Source organism: Ahaetulla prasina, chromosome 2, assembly GCF_028640845.1.
Source record: "Ahaetulla prasina isolate Xishuangbanna chromosome 2, ASM2864084v1, whole genome shotgun sequence".
Taxonomy (NCBI): domain Eukaryota; kingdom Metazoa; phylum Chordata; class Lepidosauria; order Squamata; family Colubridae; genus Ahaetulla; species Ahaetulla prasina.
Window position 1 is genome coordinate 82,060,353 of NC_080540.1, and position 15,993 is coordinate 82,076,345.

Below are 15,993 nucleotides of genomic sequence, written 5' to 3' on the forward strand. Positions count from 1 at the left end.
TGTGTTTGAGGAGTGAATGTTTTGTGCTGTGCCCAAATGGATGTGTGCCTCGATGCTCTTATGTCCTTTTTACTGCATCTGAGGATATGACAGCCATCCTTTTTCATGGAAGGAGCTCCTTTGACTGCAGAGGAATTCTGCCAATGTCCCTTCCTACAGGCAAGGAACCTGTCACAGCTGCCCAAATCCACCTGCTGCAGCGCTTGCATAAACAACTTGACGTGAAGGCTGACTCTAAAGGCTGATGGTTGGGACAAAGAAATGGAAGGCAAAGTGGGGGGAAAAAATAGTAATTCCTTCGTGCACTCGGAGAAGGGCTGGTTGCACATTAGCTCTGACAGCGCCAAACTCACTCACCAGGGTCAGTTGTGACAGAGTTGGCATTATGAACAGAGGGGGCAGGTGGGAAGAGGGAATCTAAGAATGACAGCATGCAGTTCCACTTTCCAAGACCCAGCCTGCCACCTTCAAACAGGTCGGGTTCTTTCTGAGCTTTGCTGTGTTGATCTTAGAAGACATTTTGCCTGCCACATGCCCAGAGAAATCACGGCATGAATCATCAGGACAACCAAAAGGGTTGGATTCCAACTCCCATGATCGTGACCTTCAGCCACGGGAATTGCAGCCAAGCCCATGAAGCCGGCCCTGGTTCCGAAAACTTTATCTCTTCTTGTACAATGTGTGTGTTGCTCATTTATGAGCGCCAATCTTGGGGAGAAAGAGTTGAAGGAAGACAACCATTGCAGAGCAATGCTTGGGTTGCGCAACTTGGTGTGCTTATTCAATGTGAATGTGTGCTGCATATGGAGTTGGAGTGTATAGGAAAATGCCAGGCTTAAAGTGATTTCCTTTTAAATGCCAACAATTCCAGAGGCAATTTCCCAATTAAGCCTGCTGCTCTTCACTGAAGCAACGTATCATGCCAAGGAAACGCTGGAGAGGTCCCACTCAAGAGCTCTTCCCAGCCCACGTTTTCTCTGGCAGTGTTCCTCAGGGTTCAGGTGCAGCGCTACTTCTGCGAAACGCAACCCACTGCAGCTAAAGTAAAAGGCGAGGGAGAACGATGAAATAAGCAAACAACATTCATTTGGGGAACACATCAATATGAGTGCTGAAGTAAATATTGTTATGAAAAGCTCAGGGGAGAAACGGCGTGGAAGGCAAAGAGCTACTGGCCTTAGCATTTGGCGTGTACCTAAAACATCCAAGAAATGGGCACTGTGCCAAACTCCTAAAATGGGGAATAAGGATGTTGGGGGGGGGGAATAAGGTGATGGTGGGGGGGGAGAGAGAGAGAGAGACAGAGAGACGGTTCTCATGATTGAACCATGTGCGCCTCCAAGTGGCAGTTCCTATTTTCATGTGAGCTTTCGGCAGGAACAGCCATTTCCAGTATTTTTTTTATGCACAAACATGCAGCTTCCTGACACCAAACCGTGAAAATGCTGAAGTGCAATAAAATCACTCCAGGATCAGGGGCTAACAAAGGAGGAGAAAATTAATTTGGAAAAAAGGAAGTTGCTGGACCGAAAACAGAATAGAATAGAACAGATTTTTTTATTGGCCAAGTGTGATTGGACACCCAAGGAATTTGTCTTGGTCCAGTATGCTCTCAGTGTACATAAAAGATATCTTCATCAAGGTACAACACTTACAACACTTAATGATAGTCATAGGGTACAAATTTAACGCTTAATCTTAATTAATTAATTACTTAATTAAGCAAAGAGTCAGGAGCCTGGATCTGGCCATGGGAGCCTGATGTGAATCGGATGCTCTCTTGAGGCCTGTTCCTTGCTAGCTTTCCATGACACTCTGTTATTGGAGGCTTCCTGACCTAATAAGATTCCTGTCTCCTTCACACCAAGCAAGAGGGATACCTCACACGAAGTTATAGAGTGCGATTCCTTTTACTTGGAGTCTTGTTAAGTAATCTAGAGCTTAGCATGATGTGAGCACAGTCCATCTGCTGTATGCTCTGCGGTAATGCTCTTACAGTCATAATCTGGCTTACTCTTGCACATGTCATGATGGTGAGCCAGCCCAGATCGTTGTTCCTTACAAGATTTTAGCTTTCACTTCTTGCTTCAGTTTGCTCTTTTCCAGCAATTTACAGGTTTGTTTTGTGCTTTTATTTGTAGGTTCTAGTCACTGAAGCATCTTTTAATCTAGATTATTTACTTTTCACTGATATCGGTGGTGGGAGGAGCACATTCAGCCAAGTAGTGACAGTACATGGTGTAGGTGAGAATACACACACACACACACACACACACACACAAACACAAACACATACATACACACACACACACACACACACATATATTTTGAGAATTACCATTACATTTTTGTAGTAGGAATATTACCAGTCAAATTACTCTATTATGTTAAATGTTTAGCACTTCAATCTAAGGAAAAGTAGGACAATCGGTGTAGGATTTAGAAGGGTTATTGATCACCCTACTTCGCTGTGTGAAATGTGCGCACAGATTTGGGAGGTGAGCATTTGTCAGAGATTATTATTATTTTTTTGCATAGAAAAAAGGTCCATCTTCACTTCTGTTATCTTCAGCTAATATTCATTATCTTTGTCTAGCAATTTTCATTATTACAAATCTCACAGCTCTTTCTGCCAGGGCTATTTGGTAGGACGACTTTGGTCTCCGAGCTGCTTCTGTTCTACTCAAATAGTCTGGCCTGTGTAATTTAGCTTGTCACATAAGCCTCCGCTCTTGCTTCTACACATGCTTGTAAGGTCATATCAGGAAATTATCCTCTAGTCTTGTGATGGTTTTAAGGTAAATGGAAAACTCTCAACAATTTCTTCCTGGATAGATGATCAGTTCCCGGATCACCCAAAGTGATCCAATAATTAAGGAATCCAAACCTGATTCAGTATAGAGTTTTACTTGGAAATAAGCTAGCTATATGTATTGTAGTGGGACCTGCATCAAGTAAGGATACATAATATTGCATCCCATTGCTTTGCTGCACATATCTCTTCAAAACATTGTCTCCACGCTACGTAGTGTGAAAGTAGAAAAGACAGAACATATTAACTGTGTAAGAAGATAAATAAACAGATGCTGAGCAAAACTAGGGTTATGATATCAGATGTTCAGCAAAAAGAGGACATGTCTTCCTTTTATGTCCTCCATCTAGCAGGCATAGCCTTAAAATCAAGTATTATCTGGTTGTTTGGGGGTCTTTTTATTTTTTGGACCATTTTCACAACACTAGTCATTCAATGATCATGTATTATGACCTTGTAAATAGTCTGCTTCTTTCTTTCCTTCGTCTGTTGACAGATTCAACAGTCTAGATTTACTGGTACATTTTAAAATTTATTTCCCGATTCTGGCAATTGGATTTAATCCAGCCCCTTCAAATCTATGAACATGGTGGTCTGTAGGTCACATGTGTTGTCACTTCTATGGTGAAATTTGAAGAGTGTGTTGTCGATTCTACATTATTGCTTAACATGCGTTCTTGAAAATAAAGATTTGTTGGACAATATATTGCAACTGATAATCCTTTCTGATGCTGGAAAAGGTTATCAGAGGCCACAAAAAAGGCTGGAATCTTTTTGATGTTGAAAAAAGCAGTTTAATATACAGGCAGAGTACATTTCTGCATTTTTTTGCTGTCACAGATACCAAGGAAGTCAAAGATTTAGAGTGTCCTCCTTCCATTGTCTGGGTCTTACCCTAGACAAACTCTGTCTTCTTTCAAGCTATTTACCAATCAAGATTTTTCTTGTAACGTAGTACAGGTAGTCCTTGACTTATGACCCCAATTGAACCCAAAAGTTCTGTTGTTCAATGAGACATTGGTTAAATGAGTTTTTCCCCATTTTACAACCTTTGTTGCTGTAATTGTTAAGTGAATCACTGCAATTGATATGTTAGTAACCCGGCTGTTAAGTGATTCTGGCTTCCCCATTGAATTTGCTTGTCAGAAGATCGCAAAAGGTGATCCCATGATTTTGGGACACAGCAACAGTCACAAATATGGACCAGTTGCCAAGCATCTGAATTTTGATCACAGGATCATGGGGATGCTACAAAGGTCTTAACTGTGAAAAATGGTCATAAGTCAATCTTTTCAGTGCTGTTTTCACTTTGAATAGTCACTGTCGTAAGTCGAGGACTACCTGTAGTTGGACAGAAGGCCAGTCTATGGCTGTATCTTCAGTTTGAATAGTTTGCTGCTGCAGTTACACAGGATGAAGAAGGTCGGTTTTATTTTCCCTTGGTTGATTTGTTTGCATCATGTCTTGATTGGCTGAGCATGTGGCTTTGTTGAAATCTGCTCATGCTCACTGTCTTGTTCATACCCATTATGTATATTTAGCAGGCTAACAATTCTAACCTGGGCTTCAGGTTAAAACCGACTTTTTCTTTTCTTTTTCTTTCCCAAGCAAAATTGGTTCCCAGCTTTCTTGCTTGTTGAATTCCATACTTTCTAGTGGCTTGGATAGTGTAAACCCTGCTGGTTGTGGATTTGCCAAAGAGGAAGGCAGTTTAGCAGTCATAAAGTACAACAGAAACCATTCCAATTGATTTCTTGAAAATGCTCCAGCATAGCACTTAGCACTAGCACTTAGACTTATATACCGCTTCACAGTGCTTTACAGCTCTCTCTAAGCAGTTTACAGAGTCAGCATATTGCCCCCAAGAATCTGGGTCCTCATTTTACCAACCTCGGAAGGATGGAAGGCTGAGTCAACCTTGAGCCTGGTGAGATTCAATCTGCCAAACTGCTGGCAGCCTGTGATCAGCAGAAGTAGCCTGTAGTAATGCGCCACCATGGCTCTTATGGGTTGCAATGGCCACCAACAAGGCATGCTTTGCTTTTGACTGTACAATCAATCTCTTTCTCAACCGCGAGATGTGAATTCCACTGGGTTCCATCTGGTCTTGGGTGTGTTACAGAAATGTGCCAGCTATGCCTTAGGGCAGCATGATTTCTGAATGCATGTTGACTTCCTTTTTATTCTAATTCTTCCTCTGGGATATCAGTGGTCAAGGAGCCTTCCTGGGCGGGAGCTGTTCTTTGTAAGGGAGCAAGGAGGTACTTTGAAATGCTATTTTAGAAGTTGAAACATTCAAAATAAAATCATTTTCAGTAATAGAGAATCATCTCATTTTGGCTAAGGACCAGTTCAATTTAATACTTTTAATTTCTAAACTGAACTTTCTATATGTCTTTTCTTCCTTCCTGTCATTGCCAATTGTTTTACCGAGGACTGAGGTGGTTTTGAGCCTCTATTTGTTTGCTCCTTAGAATTCTCAATACTTTTCCATGTGGACAGGCAGTGAACATTCTTGGCATGTTCTATTGCCTGTGGATTTAGAGGTAAAATTAGACAGCCCAGAATTTTGCTATAGCAGTTCTATAATTGATGCGTCAAAGGCAGCAGTGATTCAGTCAAACTCATGACACACTTCGGGATTAAGCCAGTACAGTGGGCTTCTGCAGTTAGTAACCTCTAGAAGGGTTGGAAAAGAAGAGGAAATGGCACACAGCCAGCACAGGTGGGGGTTACAGGTTTTTTAGTCCAAACATCTCTGGAGAATACAGGTGTGGGATGTGGGGATACAGAATATACGTTATGCTGGTATATTTATGAAGCTATTAAATAAACTAAGTCCTTGAGAGAAAGCTAGTGCAGTCTGATGTGACCAGAATGAACATTCAATTTCCCTGAATCGTATTGTGATTGGCTTGGTTTGAAAATATAAGGTAAAGGTAAAGGTTCCCCTCGCACATACGTGCTATTCGTTGCCGACTCTAGGGGCGGTGTTCAAAAATTGTTATGCTGTAATGCACCAGGAGCAGAAGCGATTTCGACTTTCTGCTAGCTTCCTCTTTGATTTCACTTGTGGGAAGCTGGCAGAGAAATCATGATCACATGACCATAGGGATGTGGCGATGGCTGGAAATGTTCAAATGGAAGTGATGTGAACGGTGTAAAAATTTCAATTCCACAAGAGTAATGGGTCGAGGAATATTTTTATGCATTCTTTAAGTGAGCAGATTTGAGCTAACTGGATTCAGAAATTGTTCCAGTACAATGTGTAATTTGGGCTAATTGGAAGGTACAAACATATAACAAGACAGGAGAGATTTAGTAGTATACAGATTGTCTCCATTAAATTTAGCACTAATCAAACACATATCTTTGAGCGTCTGTTAAACTACATTCCAGTTTTTTTCAGGTTTTTCTGATGTAATCTTTCTCCTGTCAATATTACGCAGCTACAGGGTCCAGTTCAAAAGTCTCCCTTTCTCAGCTACACCTATTGTTCTTCCTTACTGAGCAACGATAACACAAACAAAAAAGGAGTCGGGGGCTTTTGCTGGTAATGTCTCCCTTTGATTGTAGCATGGATATCTGCAAAAAACAAACAAACAAAAAACAATGCAAAGGCTTAGGTGGTGCATGACAGCTATTTTAGAATGCTGCAGGATGTACTATTTCAGTTCCAAAACACAACAATGTTCAGGTTTCAAGGCAACGAGTATGATGTGGCAAACAGAACTAAGATTATGAAAATAATTACAGTCTTTGAAATTGTAAGGAACACAAGCGAAGGTTCATATCTATAAAAAGGGTGGTTAAAAGCTGTTGCCATGAGACGGAGTCGCATTGCTTGGCTCATACTGTCAGATTTAGCAGGACACTGTAATCCCAACATGGCACAAGGAAATAGATTTCTCTTCTAACTGCACAGTAAATGAGCTCCAGGGTTCAGAACCAGGGCTGTAGCTAACCACTGGCTTGTACAATTCCTCAGAAAAGTCTAGGCATCCTGCTCAAATGCTTCCATGACTCCTTAATAAGATGACACAATTCCTACACGGTAGAAAGTTAAACACAACATCTTTTTGCAAATGTAAAAGCATACTTAGCAGTTATGGATACAGATTTGAAATAAAATAACATAACAGTAATTATGGCCGGCGAAGATGTTTGGACATCTTTCTATCCTTTGGAGCACCTCATTTGGCAGAAATAACACTTTCTCAACATTTCCTGGATCCACTCAATATTATTTCTGGATTTCTTCCCCCCACTCTTCCTTGCAGTACAGTTCTAGCTCAGAAATATTGAGGTCTCTGGCAGGTACTGCATGTTTAAGGAACTTCTCGCAGATTTTAAATAAGATTCAAGTCTGGAGGACGTGAAGACCATTCTAAAGCTCCTATAAGTACTTCGTGGTTGATTCAGAAGTGGGGGGGGGATTGGATCATTGTCTTGATGAAACATCCAATCTTCTTTCATATTCAAATTATTCACTGACTGTGGGATATTTTAATCTATTTCTACTTTCTGAAGCAGAAAAAATGAATATATTAAAACTACAGATAAAAGACAGTGGTATTAGTGGGAGGATGGGAAATGACATTTCTTCCATAGTAGATACACGCCCTATACTAGCCAAGGACCTGCAGCAAAGCCAGGTCTTCAGGGTTTTCTTGAAGGACAGACACAGTTAGGGCTATCCAAAAGTTGTAAGGGTAGTGGTGGTGTGTGGGACTGATTCTTGAGCATGTTGATACTTAATTGAATTCATTTTCTCTTCCACCCACACAATATTTCCTGTGGTATTGGCTGCCACACAATTCTAAAGCACAATAGAGCCACCCCCATACTTAATGATTGACAAGGTGTTATTTTCTTCAAAGGCACCTTCCTTTTTCTCCAAATGTATCATAATGTTTGTGGCTGAACAGATCAATTTTTGTTTCCTCATTAGCCAAAAGCCCATAGTTCCAAAATATTCTAGGCTTGTCAAAGCTCTCTTTTGCACACTTTATGCGACTTTTGTAAAATTGGAGAATAGATTTCCTTCTGACCATTCTCATAAGCAATGCTGTGCTGTGGACCTGTGGATAAACGCCCCCCCCCAGCCCCCGTGTTAACTTTTCAGCAGATCATTTCAAATGATCTTCTCTTTTGCAGATCTGACCAGTTTTCAGATAAAACATTTTTTTTCTTAATCTTCAGGCGATCAAATCTTTTTCCTGTCAAAGGTCACATTCTGCCTTTGAATAACATGTCAGGGAGGTCCCTGCGAGCAGGAGCATGATGAAAACTAAATTTGATTTAAATGTCAATTAACACCAGGTATTTCCCAAATGCAGACATCGCTTTTCAAAGTGTGGCGCATTTGAAGGTTAGCTGCTGCTGGGGAGGAACTGTTTGTCTGATAAGGAGGCATATATGTGTGCAGATAATTTTACACATTTATTGTGTGCTGAGAATCTCTAGTATTTTCAACTGAATTTGGCACTCCTAAAGGGATAGGCTGGAAAAACTGGGTAACAAGCAGGATTTTTGTCTCTCTGTATATATTGTTTTTCAGTTAACTCTCTTGGGAGAGAATTAACTTAATTTAGGGAACATCCTCCCCTGGATAAATATAGTTCTTGGTATGACTCTTACTCACAGAACTAATAATTTTCTCCTTTGATCTTATTAAAATATGATTTAATGGAAATTTTTCAGGGGCCCTGGGATCATGCGGAAGGCTTTGTGAGGTCACATTTTGTATACTTTAGCGTTATTTTCTTTTAGCAAAACGGGGGAGAGGCAGACATTTCTATTACAGGCAAAGGTCAGGGGCAAGAGGGACTAAAAGTCTAGGTGGGCATTCCTCATACCTGAGTATTTGCTGCCCCCTCAACCGTCCCCCCCACCCAATAACTAGCTCATTGGCTTAACAGCAGGACCAGCAGCGTGTTGGTTTCTGTTTTTAATATCCTGGTCTTCAGTGCTTACATTTGACATAAAAAGATGCCGAGGGATGGAAGAGATGTTATATAATAGAAGATGGGATTAAAAGAAAGAAGACACTGCCTTATATAAACTCAGAATGATTATATTAAGTCAAGTGGATCAATCAATCAGGACTGGCAGCAGTTCCCCAGAGGCCCCGTCAATGGTTCTTTGCAGCTTTGTCTCCAAAATCTGATAAGTGGGGACACGAGGGACAGGCCTGGCACTTCATACATGTAATGCATTTATCGACCAGAGTGATATTCCCCAGGGAGATCCAGTGCGTGCATGCAAAAGCCATTATCCTGAATTCCCAACAGCAGCAAATGCCTTTCATGCTCATCTAAATACCATCTGCAACGTATCAAAGGGAGATGGCACTCTTTGGGAAAATCAGGTGGTAGGAGATATTAGAAGATATATCCACTTGAAGTAAAACAGAAAGCAATTCTCTTTGGTGCTAGAAGCGCTGACCTCTAGGAGGGGAAAGTAATCAGAAAAAAAATGAGTGCTTTCATAGGCACAGAAGATCTGTGTCTATAAAGGCGTGAGAGGATATGAGAGCTAATCCTTTTTTCATTAGCTTGCTCAGTGGTCATCTCAACGGCTCAGTTTGGCAGTCCCACATTTAGAAACAAGGTAAAGAATATGTAGATAGAACACAGCTTCTGCAATTCTATGCAATTCTTTTTTTTTTTACTGGTAATAATCCTAGTGTATTTCTGCATCTGCATGCACTGGGAAGCATGTAGTGGGTGGACAGGTCCTATTCTGGACTTTTAATATCGATGCTGCATTCCACATCCCTGTGCTCAACCCCAAGACCTGGTTTTTCAACTGCAATGGCCTAGTTTTCTGTTGCTACTTCATGCAAGGTTAACTTATCATAAGCCCCACCGTGTCTTAAATGAGAGGGCTGAACTGGTATTCATTACTGAAAGCTGATAGGGTGCAAAAGAGGAAGGGAGCTCCCCTTCTAGAATGTATGCTCTCCTGGGCTTTTACTGATACCCGCCATCACTTTGGACCAAATATGGGGTTATGGCTGCTGTCAGCCAGAAAACTCTTGATGGCTTTCAGGAGCATTGCTTGGAAGATGTGAAATCTTCTTTGTGAAGCTGGGGGCCATATGGATAATCAGATAAGATTACTGTTCATATACTAACCTTCATCCTGTATAGCAGCTTCCCTGCCTAAGCTTCTGGATTATCTTTAGTTGCACCACACTGCAAGGAAGGACTTGTTTGATTGGACAGCCACAGGTGACTGATGGACCCAATGGTCTTCCAAAGGGAACTTAATGTTATATCCAATTTGGTTGTACACTCCTTAGTCATTGCCTGAAATGAGCAGGTGACAAATGCCTTGGATCAGATCAGCATTGTGCAGGTTCTCTAGAATTGTGGAGCTTCTCAATTTTCCAAGGAGCTTAAAGAGTTGACATAGGATTTTCCTGATGAAATAGGCTTACTTTCTGAATCTTTTTTTGGGTTTACAGTCAGGCTGCAGTCCTATTTTTGGTAACCTTCTATAAACAGGGGACAAAGGAGGCCTCGCAAGCAAGGTTGCCATGAGGACTATTCCAGGCATCTATTCAACTAAGTTGCTTGCATCTGTACAGAGATGGACTCTACCTGGGCAGATCCTAGAGAGGTGATTGAGACATAGTGTTGCAAGGTTATCTGGGATGAATTCCAGCCAGTTAGTGCTAAGCACATGGAGTCCCTGGGGCTATGAGTTCTGCCACTGTTTTAAGCTCACATCCCTCCTGGTTGATCAAAGCCAGCCAGGATGCGGCATCTACTTGGGTCCAAGTGATAATAAATACTTCGTTGTAAGAAGGATGTTTCTACCTGCAATTAAAGTGGTGGTGGTCTATCATCTCAAGAAGCCTTCCTTCCTTGGACCCAATAGCACTGGATAATTTTTATCCCATATCCAATTTCTTCTTTTTAGGGCAGGTTGCTGAGAAGGTGGCAGGTGAACAGCTTCAAGGGGACTTGGAAGAAGCAGATTACCTGGATCCCTTTTGGCTGGGTTATAGTATAGGCACCAGTGGTTGTGCTCATGAGAGTTCATAATGCATTGTGGAAAAACCCTAGGGGGGCTGGGTAAAGACGTGCTACCAAGGGAACAGCCTGTCAATGTAGTATTTCAATAAAGTAGAATTAGCTCATCTGGTTGCAATTCTTGCAAGTCTCAAAGTACAACACACACACACCCGTCTCCTTTATTTCCTGAGAAACTAGGGGAAGGTCTCTTCTGAGCTTCTTGCCCTTCTGATTATGTAGCTGTAGGCTATGCTGCCCTGATCCCTTGATACCATCTCTTCGCCCATATCCCAAGGTCTTTCTCACATTTCATTACAAAACCCTTCACGGCACAGCACCACTTTACTTGAAGAACATCTATCCCAGGGAGTGTATACCCATTCTAAAGGCATGCCCTAGACCAGGGGTGTCAAACTCAATTTCATTGAGGGCCGCATCAGGGCTGTGGTTGATGGGAGGCTGGGGCCAACTGGGTGGGCATGGCCAGCTTGATGCCACTCCCCAAAGTGCTGGCATGTTTCCTCTTCTCACTGGATAGACTGGACTGAAGCTAGTTAGCCTGATCTTTCCTCTTCACATTGGGTAGACCAGGACGGCCCCACGGGCTGATCCGACCACATCACGGGTTAGATTCAGCCCATGGGCCTTGAGTTTTACACCCTTGCTCTAAACACTCTATTAAGCAGCAGCATCTTATCAGATTGAGGAAACAGGTCTACTTTCTGCTCATCTTCCCTAGTGAGATTCAGAGGGCCTAACACTTGGGGCACCCCTGGAAGGCCATGAACAGATGGCTTTTTCTCCAGATGCTGGAACCAGGATGTTAGATGAGCCCAATACAGATGTATCTCTTTTGTTAGTTAGTACTTGGTGCCTTTGATTTTTTCCCCTTCTGTATTGGACTAATTTATCTTTGTTTCGTGATCTATTTCTTTGGGTTTGGGTTTTTCCTCCTTCCTTTGATAAATTGGTAGCTTGCCAGAGTTACATGTCTGAGTGGTCATATAAATAAAACAAATACATGAATGGGAGGGCATAGAATATAGCAGTCAGAAGCATTTCATGCTGCCACTTAACTGCCTCACCCAAGGAGAAGCATTTGGGTGGGTATTTCTTTTTCTGGAATGCTTTTCTTCACTGCTCTCCACCAGATCTGACCCATTTTCAAACACAGTAGGGTTTTCTGCCAGCTTCTTCCTACCCACACACACAAATACACACACATTAAATTTGGTCCTGTTCCAAGAGTTTCCATTCTTATGACAGTCTTCCCCCTTTTTTTTTTACAAAATTTATTTCCAGTATTTCACTGGAAAAATTATCAAAAAAGAAATGCATGCAGAGTGTGGCTTCTGGAAGATCTTTACCAGCAATGGTTTACTTCTCTTCACCCCACAAGTGGTCCTGTTCAGGTTTAGGCTATATGGCAATCTACTATATACTTGTTAATCTTAGGTACCGCACAATATTCCATTAGATCAGAATACATGTAGTCCTTGATTTACAACAGTTCGTTTAGTGACTGTTTGAAGTTACAAAAGCACAGAAAAAACATGACCTATGACCATTTTTCAGTTACGACCCTTCCAGCATCCCCATGGCATGTGATCAAAATTCAAACGATTGGCACTGGACTTCCGGTTTGGCACCGTAGGTGATGGTGGTGATCTTTACGATCACCAACCTCTGGATTATGTGGAATTGCTAGGACAGCTTAAATCTGCTGTCCAGCGGTTCGGAAAACCCCCTCTTCGGGAGAAGGAGAAGGTGGTGAGCTGAGGGCAGAGGTTGAATTTCCCTAAAGCCCCTGAGAAAAAAGGGGTTTGAAGGGTTAAGTTCCCTCCAGTAACCCGAAGTGCTCCAGATCCGAGGATTCTTCTGCTTTGGCGGAACCAATCACCACGACCAAACGCCGAGATTTATTTTGGACAATAAAGGATTATACCGGACAGAACGAAAGTGGGAGAACTTTATGCAAGTAGCCAAGCCGATTCCCGATACTTTGTAACAAGCTTGAAAACAGTAAAATGGAGGCGAATTGTTAACAAGTTAACGAGTGGAAAGCGAAAGTGATACTTTCAGCGTTGCCGTCTGCAGTTGGTAATTTGCATGTTACTTGCTGCTTTACTCTTTAACTCTTTGCTGCCTGCTGATAGAATCTAGGGAGATTTTTAAATACTGCTTTAAAGACTGTGTTTCTTAGAGGTTAAGAAGATTTAAAGTGAATATTAAGTTGGAAATAAATAAATAAATAATTTTATAGAAGATGGCAGCCAAACAATTAAAGTCTACTGTAACAAAGAGCTCTGGAACTTTATCAGCTGGTGCCTCTCCAGCTCATACAGCAGAGACTAGAACATTGAATTTAGAGGCGTTACAAGAGAACTTAAAAGGCTTTATAGAAGAAAAATTTAAAGTAATAACTGATGAGATGTCTGAAATGAAAGAGCAGATATCAGAAATTCAAGTGGGAAATAAAGAAGTTAAAGAAGGATTTGTAATGGCAGTACAAAGTTTGGCAACGAATGTGATTTTATTGGAAGAGGAGGTTGAAGAAATTAAGCAACATAATTTAAAATTAGAAAATAAAATGGATGAATTTCAAAGTAAAATGGAAAAACAGAGGATGAAATAGTTTTGATACAATATAGAAATATGGAATTTGCTCTTAGAATTCGAGGTTTGAAAGAAAATAAGGAAGAGAATTTAAGGAAATTTTTCTGAAGTATTTGCTGAGATATTAGCAGCTCGTCCAGCAGATGTGGCTTATCAAATTGATAAAATATATCGTGTGAATTCTTGGATAGCAAGGCAAAAAAGTTGCCAAGGGATGTTGTTATTTATTTTACAAACAGAACAGTGAGAAATCAGATTTTGCAAGCTTCATATAAGGGAGAAGATTCAGATTGCTGGTCAAGATATTTTGATATTAAAGGAAATTCCACCAAAAATGTTAAGGGCTAGGAAGGAATTTGCCTTCCTGGTGAATGAACTTAAAAACATCAGATTGAATATAGATGGGATATTCCAACTGGTATAATAGTATATTATGCAGGAAAGTACATCGTTTCAATACAGTTGGAAAAGCAAGAGAATTTTATGTTGAGGTATTAAAAGTTGGAAGTCTTCCCCATTGGAAGCTAGAAGAAGGAGGCTGAAGTGAAGGAAGAGAAGTGAAGCAGGTACAAGAACAGATTGTGATGGAAGAAGATTTATTACAAGTGTTGGAAATACCTACGACGGGTTTAGATTCAAAAGAACAAAGGCTGACAAGAGCTGCTGCTAAACGCAAGGAACAAGAGATGAAGGCACAACAACAACTGGCAACTACTACAATGGAAACAGTGGGAGGAGCAAGGCCTAAAGTAAAATGTGATCTGCGGCTGGTGTTCCAAAAGTTTCCTTCGGCCGATAATGGCAATTAAACTATTATCTTGGAATGTTAATGGCCTGAATTCACCGTAGAAGAGAAGGAAAGTATTTCATTATTTGAAACAATTTAAAAATGACATTACCTGTTTACAAGAAACACATATTAGATCTTGCTAAATGTTGGAGATGCGATTGTGAAGATGCTACTTATTACCATATATGGTGGACTTGTAAAAAAGTTAAAGCATTTTGGATTAAAGTATGGTGGATCATGCAGAATATTTTGAAAAAAAAGATTAAGTTTACTCCAGTTCTTTCTACTAGGAATAATTATGGACTATACAGCTATAGAGACTAAATTGATTTTGAACTTAATAACAGTTGCAAGACTTTTGATTGCTCAGTATTGGAAGAAAGAAGAATTACCTACAATCGAAGAATGGACACTCAAAGTATCAAATCTGGCAGAGATGACAAAAATCTCCGCTTACTTGAAAGACTATACACTAGAAAAATATATTTTAGAATGGAAAATGTGGATTGATTATATTTAAAATAAGTATCAGATAAAAAAAATATCGAATAGCATATGAGTAAATTTAGGAAATATTTTGTATTAGATATATTTTTGAAGGAGAGGGGAATTGAGAGTGTGACTAAGTGTGGTGTGACTAAGATTATAATTTAGGAATTATTGTGGAAAAATCCTAGGGGGGCTGGGTAAAGACGTGCTACCAAGGGAACAGCCTGTCAATGTAGTATTTCAATAAAGTAGAATTAGCTCATCTGGTTGCAATTCTTGCAAGTCTCAAAGTACAACACACACACACCCGTCTCCTTTATTTCCTGAGAAACTAGGGGAAGGTCTCTTCTGAGCTTCTTGCCCTTCCGATTATGTAGCTGTAGGCTATGCTGCCCTGATCCCTTGATACCATCTCTTCGCCCATATCCCAAGGTCTTTCTCACATTTCATTACAAAACCCTTCACGGCACAGCACCACTTTACTTGAAGAACATCTATCCCAGGGAGTGTATACCCATTCTAAAGGCATGCCCTAGACCAGGGGTGTCAAACTCAATTTCATTGAGGGCCGCATCAGGGCTGTGGTTGATGGGAGGCTGGGGCCAACTGGGTGGGCATGGCCAGCTTGATGCCACTCCCCAAAGTGCTGGCATGTTTCCTCTTCTCACTGGATAGACTGGACTGAAGCTAGTTAGCCTGATCTTTCCTCTTCACATTGGGTAGACCAGGACGGCCCCACGGGCTGGATCCGACCACATCACGGGTTAGATTCAGCCCATGGGCCTTGAGTTTTACACCCTTGCTCTAAACACTCTATTAAGCAGCAGCATCTTATCAGATTGAGGAAACAGGTCTACTTTCTGCTCATCTTCCCTAGTGAGATTCAGAGGGCCTAACACTTGGGGCATCCCTGGAAGGCCATGAACAGATGGCTTTTTCTCCAGATGCTGGAACCAGGATGTTAGATGAGCCCAATACAGATGTATCTCTTTTGTTAGTTAGTACTTGGTGCCTTTGATTTTTTCCCCTTCTGTATTGAACTAATTTATCTTTGTTTCGTGATCTATTTCTTTGGGTTTGGGTTTTTCCTCCTTCCTTTGATAAATTGGTAGCTTGCCAGAGTTACATGTCTGAGTGGTCATATAAATAAAACAAATACATGAACGGGAGGGCATAGAATATAGCAGTCAGAAGCATTTCATGCTGCCACTTAACTGCCTCACCCAAGGAGAAGCATTTGGGTGGGTGTTTCTTTTTCTGGA

General features: G+C 41.1%; 1 protein-coding gene across 5 annotated transcripts in view; it reads right to left on the bottom strand.

Annotated features, from left to right (window-relative positions):
* Window positions 1-4,711: 4,711 nt before the first annotated feature.
* Window positions 4,712-15,993, bottom strand: part of TSPAN17 (tetraspanin 17) — a 36,060-nt gene continuing 24,778 nt past the window's right edge. For 4 of the 5 annotated variants that reach the window (XR_009153382.1, XM_058168542.1, XM_058168544.1 and 1 more), the window contains one exon: window positions 4,712-6,397. Coding sequence is in view for 3 of the 5 variants with exons in the window: in XM_058168542.1 (XP_058024525.1) it covers window positions 6,293-6,397 (105 nt within the window). In the remaining 2 variants the exon portion in view is untranslated. The remainder of the gene's footprint in view (window positions 6,398-15,993) is intronic. The other variant, XR_009153381.1, reaches the window with a different exon arrangement.